The sequence below is a fragment of the Canis lupus genome, chromosome 21 (assembly GCF_011100685.1).
Source record: "Canis lupus familiaris isolate Mischka breed German Shepherd chromosome 21, alternate assembly UU_Cfam_GSD_1.0, whole genome shotgun sequence".
Classification (NCBI taxonomy): Eukaryota; Metazoa; Chordata; class Mammalia; order Carnivora; family Canidae; genus Canis; species Canis lupus.
Window position 1 is genome coordinate 6,460,075 of NC_049242.1, and position 11,042 is coordinate 6,471,116.

Below are 11,042 nucleotides of genomic sequence, written 5' to 3' on the forward strand. Positions count from 1 at the left end.
CTATGAATATATGACAAAATATTGCAAATTGGGGTATCTGAGAAAATCCAGTGCCATGGCTACAGTTAAGCCAGGAGCTGAAATCAATGCTATATTCAGCTACACATTGCTCAAGAGCCATCACTATTTCTTCATGTGGCCAGTATCTGCTGTCATTCCGTCACTGAGAATGCAGAGAACTAAAAAACTAGCATGACAATAAGGAACCTGGCACCAGAAGGAATGGCCTTGTGTTTTCAGCATCTACCACTCAAGCCCCATTCAAAAGACCTGGGATCTTCTCTAGCTTTTACCAACCAACTACATCCCCCTAGGGACTGGACCTCATTTCTTGACCTCCTAGCATAGGACTGTGATCTTGCTTTAAGCCACATGGACTGACCATCTGAAACAGCAAGGTTGCTGCTACACATCTGGCCCTAGTCTTGTCTACTTGGAGACACTTGTACTTACTCCAAAAGACCACGACTGCTGTTAGTTTGACATCAGCCCTCACCACAAGGTCTCCAGGCTCTTATAGATACCATGTTAAGAGTTGCTGGCAACCATTCAAAGAAATTGCCTCTAGTGAATGAGTTGGCCAACTTTGGGTAGCACCTTCCGCGTTCTGGCTCCTACTTTTTTCCAAATGTCCAGACTGGGAAGTCCCAGCAAGCTTCCTGGTAAGCCAGTGCTAAGTATATGCTTCCATATCTTACAAATGCACAAATCCAAATTGAGAGTAGTTGAGAAGATTGCCCGTATCAGTAGCTGATATAACTCATGTAAACTAGGACAGAGGAACATACATGACAATTATTGCAGGACTTAGACTTAGTGAAAAGCAGAACACTATAAGAAAAGAAAGATTTGGAACCAAATGGACAGGTCTTGGAATCCTGGCTTGGGTATTATACGCATAATTGTACATGATTTACCTGTTTGATTCTCAGTTTACTTATCTCTAAAATAGGGATAATGACTGTATTTGTTATCTATTGTTGCACAATGAATACCTCCAAACCCTAAAACAGCACATGTCATCTCACAAATGCTGTGGGTCAGGAATGCAGGCATGATGCACCTGTGGGCCTCTGATTTCTCGACTCTCCCAATGTTGCCATTAAGATGTTAGCCAGGCCTAGGCACTCATCTGAAGCCTCAATTTGGGGAGAATTGCTTCCAAGCTCACTCATCCGGTTGGCAGGACTCAGTTCCTCTTGAGCTGATGGATGGGGCAACTCACCTGAGTAGCCCAGAAGATCTTCCTTAGTCTCTTGCCACAAGGCAGCTCACATCATGTCAGTTGGTTTCTCTCAGAGTTAGCAAGCTAGAAAGGAAGAACGGACTCCCAAAACAGAAAACCAAACTTTTAACAACCCAATCTCAAAGTTTCAACTTTGCTCTTCTGCCATATTCAATTCATTAGAAATGAGTCCCAAAAGGGGTGCCTGGGTGGCTCAGTCCTTTGGGCATGCAACTCTTGATTTTGGCTCAGGTCATGATCTCAGGATCCTGGGTTCACCCCACTCCCTTGGGAAGTCTGCTTGTCCCTCTCTGTCTCTCCCTCTGCTCCGGCACATGCACATGGGTGCTCTTTCTCTCAAATAAATGAATAGATAAAATCTTAAACAAACAAACAAAAAAAAAAGAATCAAGTCCCTAAATCCAGACCACACTTAGAGGGAGATAGTTACAAAGGGCATGGATACCAGGGGACAAGGACCAACGCGTGTGATCTTAGAGGCTGCCTATCACAATGCCTTCAATGTAAAGGGGGGAAAATATAGAGAAAGCACCCTGTATTCTGTAGGAGTCTAATAAATAATAAATGTTAGTGAACTCTGGCAAACAATTCTTTTTTAAAAGTCACAAATTTGTGCCTCCAAAAGAAGGAGCCTTGATAAATCACTAAATAAGACTCATTTTTATCTAAAGGCTTGACTGCTAAGATAATTGTGCTTAATTGTATCTCAGAGTAAGTTTCAGGTAGTGTAAAAGAGATTTCTGAAATGTTTACCTAACCTAGGAGAACAAGAAAAATCATAAGGTAAGAACAGGTGTTTCCAGTTGCTAGGATAGCAAAATCCCTATAGAGATTAGTCATTTTCAAGGTAATACTTACTAATGACATTTATTTTTAACTATAGTATTAGTGAAAACTATCAGGTAGGCAAGTGTTGACACCAGAGACTATAGTCCTTGTACTTTTTGAAAAGAACATCAAAAAGACTTAGTTTGTGATCTCATAAGACATGCTCGTTAATGTGGCACCAAGGTGCCTCAATCGATTAAGTGTCCAACTCTTGATTTTGGTTCAGGTGATGATCTTGAGGTCTGGGGATCAAGCCCCACATGGGGGAGAGTATTCTGCTTAAGGATTCTCTCTCTCTCTCTCTCTCGGCCCCTCCCTCCACTTGCACATCCACTATCTAAAATAACTAAATCTTTTAAAAAGACATGAATTAGAAGATCTCAAAAATTCAGTCCTTTATAACTTACTTGAAATTGTTTAATCATAGGATTCTCCATGAAACTAGTAAGTTGATCCCATGTACTGAGTCTCTTATGTTCTTCTGACTCTTCTTCAAAGGAGTCATTTGGTGATTATGGCTACTTTAAAAAATAATAAATTTCTCTACAAGTAGATACTGAGTACGCTTGAAATATACCAACTGGGAATTAAAACAAAAACAAACAAAAAACCTGCAATGCATGTGAGTTTTCCAAGATAAAAAGAAGCATTTACAAGAGTTCAAGCATCTCTCATCATGAATCAGGGGGCAGTTTTATGTATCTGCTGAAATGTTAGTGTACTCCTTGTTGAAGTCCTGGCTTTCCCTGTCAGAGTTCAGACTTCTTGATTTCCCTTTCCATGTGCCAACAGATGCCGTGTTTCAAGCTGGAATGGAACAAAGCTTTCTTTTCAGCAGTGCACCAAATGGTGGGTTTACTTTCTTCCCCCATTTTTGGTGCATCTGTTCCTCCTTGGTCTGGTCTCTTTCCATGTCAATCAGCTCTTATCTCCCCCCTCCTTTTCTAACTGCTCTTCTCATTTCTCTTCAAACACTGCTTATTCGTTTGCCCCAATGTCTTTGCTTTTTCCTTTATCCTCTCCACTCCCCAAGGATGCTCACCAGCTGTCCTACCTTATGGTGCGTACTCCTTTCCACTCATTTATTATTCGCTATTGAGTACTCACTACTGAATCCTCTTTCTTGTCACTCCTGTTCCTACTCTCAGCTGGCCACTGTTGGTTTTCACAATCTGCACTGAAAGGAACACATCCGTGGGTGTGGGTGTGGGTGTGAGTGCGTGTGTGTAAAAGGAATGCAGAGAATATATTCAATATTTTTCCCTTTACAATAATTTGAGCGTCAGCTATTAAGAAGGATGCCTTTGCCTGCCATCGTGTTCCCAATCTTTATCCCAACTCTTTTAAAATGGCATTATTTAGTTTACTAAACAGGAGGTCAGGACAGTACATGGAGTGTGTTAGAGCACTTAGTTAAATCAATTGGGATGAGAGAAAGGAAAACACTACTTGTGTCCTTGGAAACGAGTCACCAGGTTAAAGTGAAGAAGCCAGGCAAGAAAGATAAAAGGACGAGCTGAATGAGACCTGGTGCAACTCAGAAGAGACAAAACCATCATATTTTAGTCACCAATCTAGGACAGATGAACTTATAGAAATCCCTCAACCAAGAAACATCCCATGTGTCATAGTCACACACATTAGTGTCTGGAGGATACACATTATAAGCAAGGAGTTGCTTTCCATCTTAGTACTTTAATCATCTCATCAAAATAATCTGAACATGCATACATAAACACTTGATTTTTTATAAGAATGTGTAGCATAAAAGTCCCTGAGATACATCAAAAAATGACTTGAAATGTATTCAATGCAATTATTCACCAAATTACCAAAATCTTGGCTCCCTTCCCTCATATCTAAGGCATGTGACACTTTTAAAAAAAATATTTTATTATTTATTTGAAAGAGAGAGCACAAGCAGAGGGGAGTGGCAGAGGGAGAAGCAGGCAACCCACCAGGCAGGGAGACTGATGTGGGGCTCCATCCCAGGACCCCAGGATCATGACCCGAGCTGAAGACAGACGCTTAACCTACTGAGCCACCCAGGTTCCCTGGCATGTGACACTTTAATATATACATGTGCACATGTGTCCACATATATATTTTGACGCTAAGTCAGAGTCTCCCTCTCTGCTGCCTGATTTTCTGCCAGTTTACTGCTGCTGGGTAGGAAGTCATTTTCAGACTGTAAAGAAGGCACATGGGGAGATGAATTAGTTCTTAAGACCTGGGGTGTCACTTGGCAGAATGATGGCAAGTGAAACTAGAAGGTCCCAAGAAAAGACTCTGTCCAATCTTCTCATTTTGTAGTTCAAGTGACAGAGGCTCAAAGGTGTTGTGACTTGAGACAAGTAGGGCAGGTTCTGCCGCTACTACTGTAACCTCAGGCAGGTCTGGACTCCTTCCTCTGTAGAATGGACAGGTCATAATCACAGTTAACATCTTCCAGGTACTTCCTATGTGCCAGACACTGTACTGAGTACTTTAAGTGTCTTATCTAATTCTCCCAACAGTTCCATAAACTATAGATGATTACCTTCAGTTAGAGATGAGGATATCAAAACCCAGAAGGCTTAGCTGATGTATCCAAGACAAGACAATCCGGGAACGTTGCAAAGCTGATCTAGGAACCCAGGAATATCTGCCTCCAGAATTCTTTAATTCCAATTCTTAAATCCCTTCTAAGAAATACAGTATCATCAGGTGGGTTGTCAAGTTCCTTTTATGTCTGAAAGCCTAGCACAGAGTTGACAAACGGCGGCTAAATCCAGGCACCTGATCTGTTTAAACACTGTCAATGGCTGCCTTTGAGCTACATCAGTAGTTTAGTGGCAGCAGAGACTGTATGGCCTGCAAAGCCTGAGATATTTACTCTGGCCCTTTGCAGAGAAAGTCTGCTCATCCTGTTCTAGAACTTTAAAAATTTAGAGTATATGTAACTGTATGGCACTTCACAGTATACAAGGCACTTTGGTACACACAGTCACATTTAATCCTCATTTTGCAGGGGCATTCGTGCATTTTAAGGGAGGAAGCTAGAGCTCGGAGAGCTAAGTGACTTGCCTACTCAGGACCGGGGGCAGAAGGCGGCAGAACCACATGCCCAGGTTCTGACTCCACGCTGCGAACTCTTTCCGTGAAGCCGCCTCCTCTCCTCTCACCAACCACCAGGGGAGGACTTAGAAACTGGAAAGAGTGTGAATACTGATAGCAAGTCAGACTGCCTTCCTGATCCCAAGCATCATTTTGGGAGCACTCATGTCATTGGAGTCATCAAGTGCCCAAAATATTAAATTTGTAATGAATTGGAAAGAAAAGTCCATGCCTTATAAAGGGAGGGCATGACAATCACAGAAAAGACATTTCTGAATATACATGTTGTATTTATACGCATTTTTATGCGTATAAATATAATTTTTATATTAATGGACATGAATTTTAACCCACCCAACTTAAAATGATATCGAAAATAACATAAAATGAGCAACTGCCGTATTTCTCTTACTTTGATGAGATCAGATTTCTAAAAAAATTGTTCCATACCCTAAGTTTGCACATAAATAAAAATGCAAGTGTACTCTCCTTATGCTAAATATTTAATAAATGTGGTTAGCTTAAATAGACTCACCACTAAGAAAAGCATCAGTAAAATACTCATGTAACTATATAACTTAATTTTTTTTTTCAAAGAAAGCATAGGTGTTTCCTCTTACTCTGCAAATTCAAGCTCAATTGTAAATAGCAATGGTAATTTTTGATATAATACAGTTAAGCTTTAGTGATACATCTGAAATACACAATATGAGGCCCCTTTTTATTTTAGATATATCCTGAAACATATGTTGAGATTTAATGTTAGACATACAAATGGATATGGAGGCACCTGAAATCACTGTAAAAAAAGGAAAAAATTTCTCTTTCACCAATTGACTGCTGTGTTAAGCACCTTTATTTATTTTACTTCCCCAAATGCTCACAATGAGCTGTGAAGCATTTTCCTCCTCCTTTTTACAGGTAAGAAATCCAAGGCTTAAGGTCATTACTAATTTGCAGGGGTCACATAGCTGGAATTCAAATCTAAGCCAGATTACCTCTAAAATCCACTCTCCCACTGCCCCATGTAGATTCTCGATAACACCAAGATCATTGGCCAACACCTCATAAATACTCATTTTAAGAAGAGAATTTTTCAGGGCACCTAGGTGGCCCAGTCAGTCGAGCATCTGGCTTCAGCTCAGGTCATAAGAGTCTCCTTCTCCCTCTCCCTCTGACCCTCCCCCTGCTTGCACACACTCTTTCTCTCTTTCAAATAAATACAATCTTTTTTAAAAATAAAATTTTTCCTTATTCTTTATTGGCTGGCTGATACTTTGTAATTCCACCCATGCTATAATATTTTAATAAGGAAGTTTTATCCGTGGGCTCTAATTTTTCCTTTCAAGGAAAAGGAAGAATTGAAGCACCTGGATTCCAGTGAGCTCTTTAAGTGAGTCTGCAACAAATGCACAGAGACAAAACTTACTTTATGATTCAGCTAACTGTCCTAATCAAATGCACAATTACAGTTTATAGCAGAAGTTTATAGGAACCTAATTAATCTTGGACCACACCCAGAATAGTCAGCCACTGAGGGTCCTTATTATAATAAATGGAGGAGAAAAAAGAAACCATTGTTTGAGGCTGTAAATCAACTGGCTTTCTAATAATTGACCTACAGCCTGTACTACGTTACAGAATGTCACTTGAAACAAATAGTTCTGCCAATTGATTTTATCAAAGTTAATTCTTTACTTGTTGGCAATGGCAGATTCGAAGAGCCTTTAAAGGAAAGGACCTTCCTTGCCTTACACATTTTTGCGTCTTTCCTGGCATCCCAAGTGCAGTTTGGCACAGAGTAGGCACACTGTGACACCTACTGAATATACTGTTCATTCAACAACTTTTCGAGTAAATGCCCATATTTTCAAAATTGGTCCCATGACACAGTCTCAAGGTCACTAGAAATGTGAGGTTATACTGTGTTACCAGGCAGATCAGGAACGGAACCTGTTGGCCCCAAGAAACCTTGCAGATTTATATTTTAAAGAAAGCCCAAGCTCACCACAGGCACTAATTTAGTTCCATTCCCTAACAACTAAACAGTTAACCAAAAACTGACCAAAACAAAAACTGGCAATAACAGACACCATGAAACTTTCTTCCTCTTCCATGATTCCATAATGCGGTACAGTCTCTCATTGTTCTGCCGACAGGTAATGCCAGTACCCCTGGAGGACTGACATTCCTGCTTCAATTTCGGGTCCGGTAAAAAAAGAGAACAAATAATTTTGCAGAAAGTGACACTGTGGCTTCCTTCTCTGTAAACACAGGCTGGTTTTCTGGAAAGAGGGGAGAAGGTTGCTTCTGCTTTATTTTCACATCTGTAATTATGCTTTTTAAAAAAATTTAGGTCATAGAAAAACGTAGACACAGAGGAAAAAGGTTAGGAGATGATTATTCACATTGTAAAGGGATTTTTCCATAGGGTTGCAGTAAATCCTGAACTCTCCTAAAGCAGTGAATTTGGGATTTGGTTTAAAAGCAGCTTTTCAAAAACACATTTGTGTAAAAGTGAGGTACACTTATATATATATTCATCTGAACTCTTCTCCGAGGACAATCTGGCATCTTCTTTGCATTCATAGGGCAGGGGAACAAAAAGTACTTATTCTGGAACAGCCAACAGATTCTTGGACCACGCTCCTCTCCCTTCTTAGGCGAGGCTTTGCAGAATTCAACCAACAGACCAACAGACGGAAAGGCCCACTTGCGGCCCTAGTCCTTTCGCTGTTCCGCAACAAGCCTCCTTCCAAAACCGGGGGCTTGCTGCTCGTGGGGCTCACTGAAGCCAAAGTCCGGGAGCAGTGCCTATGCATTTGGATTCAGCACAGGCCACAAACAGGGCCTGCGACCAATGAGCCAAGTCAGAGCAACGGAGTCCAAGGCTTCTGGTTCCCCTCGGCACCGGCTACAAGGTGAGGAAGGGCTCCCTTCTTCAGGTGACACCCACGTACAGCGGGCAGAGCCCAGAGGCTAGTTGTGCAAAACGAAAAACCACGAGAACCAGGGATCCTGCCCACCCAGTTTTTGTGCGGAAGGATACTGATCGCCGGACCACCCGTTTCCCGCAGGGCCACCGTGGGTGTCTGGAAACCTGCGGCCCCTGGTTCAGCACTCACGGAGGTGCGCCCCTGAGGCTGCCGACGCCGACCATCCGCCCTCCCGGGTTCCCCCGGCCGAGCGCGGCTTCACCGCTCAAACCAGCGCGCCAAGTTGCGGACGCTCTGCGGCCGGTCCCCGGCGGCCTGCACGGCCTGGCAGGCGCGGCACCAGGGCTCGTCCCAGAAGGAGGTGATGTGCACGGCGTAGCTCCTGCGCCAGTGGAAGTAGCGCCGGTAGACCGCGGGGTTTCGGTCGAGGAAGAGCAGGTGGGCGGCCAGCGACGAGGCGCTGGGGAAGTCGTCCACGTGGATGAAGGCACCGCGGGGCAGGAAGCGCTCGTAATTGGCGCGGTCGGGGCCCAGCACCACCGGCACGGCCCCGGCCAGCAGCGCGTTGCGCCAGAGCTTCTCGGTGATGTAGTCCGGGTGCTGCGAGTTCTCGAAGGCCAGGTAGAACTTGTAGCGCGCCACGGTGTGCAGCAGCCCGCTGTCGGGCACCGGGCGCCCGGGCCCCGCGCGGCCGAACACGTCCACCGGCACGTGCCGGCTCAGCTGCCGGTAGTAGCGCACCCGGGCCTGGCGCTCGTCCCAGTTGCTCACCACCCAGGCCACCAGCCCCCGCTTCCGGGCGAGCGGCGGGGCCGGGCCCGGCGGCGGGTCGCCGGGGTGGGCCCGCGGGTAGAGGCGGCCGTAGGGCACGAAGACGTCCGAGTCGGCCCGGTACGAGAGCGTCCAGTTGAAGAGGTCCCCCGCCAGGTGCCGCAGGCCCGGGGAGTGCGACGGCGACTCGAAGTTCATCCACACCCAGCGCTGGCCCGGCGGCCGCGGGTGCCCGCCCCAGGGCGGCGGCCAGTCCGGGGCGCCCCTCACCAGGTCGCGGTGGTGGAAGAGCACGGCCTGCGCCTCCCCGTAGGCCGCGCGGTCGGCGAGCAGGCGGCAGCCGCGGATGCGGAAGCGCAGCCAGCAGTCCGGGGGCCTCCTGGCGCCGCCCGCGCGCCCCGCGAACGGCTCCCACCACAGCAGCACCCCCACCGGCCGCGGCGGCGCGGGCGGCGCCCAGGGCGGCGGCGGCAGCTGCCCCCAGCACGAGTAGGCGGCCAGGGCCGTGCACAGCAGCCCGGCGGCGGCCAGCGCGGGGGCGCCGCACCCCCGGCCCCGGCCCCGGCGCCCGCCCCCGCCCCCGCGCCCGCGCCCGCGCCCGCGCCGCCACCAGCGCCCGCCGCCCGCCGAGCCCCAGGGCGCCCGCATGGCCGTGGAGCCGCGGCGCCGGCTCGCATGTTGCCGCTCGCCGCCCGCCCCGCAGCGCGACAGGGCTGCCCCCGAGGCCCGCGGCCCGCCGCTCCGGCCCTCCTGCGCGCGGGGTCCCGCGGGGCGCGCCGCCGGGCCAGGGGAGCGGGCCGGGCCGCCGGGCAGGACCCCGCCCCGCCGCGCCCCGCCCCGCCCCGCCGCGCCCCGCCCCCGCCGCGGGCTCCCGGGCCCGCCCGAGCCACCCCCGCCGCGGGCACCGCGACCTCGCGACCTGCCGAGCCCCGCCCGGTGCGACCCGCAGGCGCCGGGCGCTCCCCGAGCCCGGGTCCCCGGGCCGGAGGGTCGCACTGCGGGTCCCGGCCCGCTCCCTTTGGCCCGCGCCCCCGCGGGGCGGGCATCGCACGGATAAGGCGCCGTCTGGGCAGCGGCAGCCCGCCCTCCCCCGGCCCGGCCTCCGAACACCCTGCGCGGCCGCCCCGGCTTCCTCCCGCGGGGCGCGGGGCGCGGGGCGCGGGGGGCTCCGAGAGCAAAGGTAGAAGCGCGGCCCGCGGCCCGGTGCCCGGGGAACTTGGCCCACTCGGCGAGACGAACGCACCGGCCGCACTACTCATTCGAGTAACGCGGACATTACGTCCAACCCCCCGCACTACAGCGTGAGGACCGAGGTACAATTAGCGCGCCCTGGGTCGGGATGCCCGAGAGCGGGGCCTCCCTGCCCCTGCGCGGGTGCCGCCGAGCATCTGCTTCCGCTCGCCTGGGCAGCCCCGCCCCCGCCCCCGCCCCCGCCCCCGCCCCCAGCTTGGACTTGACCTCTCGCTGCGGGCCTTCACTTGTGTCACTACACTCTTACCCAGTCCCAACCGGACATAGGCGGCTGCCACCCACCTATGCAGAGGAGGCAGCTCTGAGAGAATTTTCAGTGGACCACAGCTGGGCATCCTGGTGTCCCGGCCCGGTGCCGTATTGTTACCAGATGTTACAGGAGAAACGGATTTGCTGGGACTGGGGCCAACCTGTCTGGTGTTTTGAAGTTATGCATACAGAAAGTAAACTCAGATTTGCCATTAGGATTTCCTGGGAAGAACTTTGTCTTTAAAAAAAAAAAAGAGAGATTTTATTTATTCATGAGAGACACAGAGAAAGGCAGAGACATTGGCAGAGGGAGAGGCAGGCTTCCTTCTGGGAGCCTGATGCGGGACTTGATCCCAGGGCCAGGCGATCAGGACCTGAGCCAAAGGCAGATGCTCCCTACCGCCGAGCCACCCAGGGACCCCTAGAACTTTTTCATTAAACATCAAATACAGATTGTTGGGGCACCTGGATTAAGCGTCAGACTCCTGGTTTGGGCCCAAGTGGTGATCTCAGGGTCTTGACATGGAGCCCTGCATGAAGCCCCGCATAGGCTCAACCAGGAGGAGTCTGCTTAAGACTTGCTCTCCCTCTCCCTCTGCCTCTCACCCTCTCTCAAATAAATAATATTTTTTAAAAAATCAAGTACAGATTGATTTTTGTGACTC

The 11,042-nt window shown here is 48.9% G+C and overlaps 1 protein-coding gene across 1 annotated transcript; it reads right to left on the reverse strand.

Moving 5' to 3' along the window:
• Positions 1-6,008: 6,008 nt before the first annotated feature.
• Positions 6,009-10,463, reverse strand: FUT4 (fucosyltransferase 4). The gene is made up of 3 exons (XM_038569330.1): positions 10,376-10,463; positions 9,789-10,128; positions 6,009-9,424 (listed from the first exon to the last, which is right to left on the reverse strand). Exons 1-3 carry the CDS (start codon positions 10,461-10,463, stop codon positions 8,365-8,367), a joined length of 1,488 nt encoding a protein of 495 aa, XP_038425258.1. The 3' UTR covers positions 6,009-8,364.
• Between the last annotated feature and the right edge of the window lie 579 nt (positions 10,464-11,042).

Excerpts from the sequence above, each read along its gene's own strand:
- FUT4 (XM_038569330.1), bottom strand. The coding sequence starts at position 10,463 with ATGCCCAGCTGTGGTCCACTGAAAATTCTCTCAGAGCTGCCTCCTCTG. Across the intron at positions 10,129-10,375 it reads CTATGTCCGGTTGGGACTGG|TGCGGCCGGTGCGTTCGTCT; the intron begins GTAAGAGTGTAG and ends TCGAATGAGTAG. Across the intron at positions 9,425-9,788 it reads GGGGCTCGGCAGGTCGCGAG|GTGCGGCGCCCCCGCGCTGG; the intron begins GTCGCGGTGCCC and ends CCGGGGCCGGGG.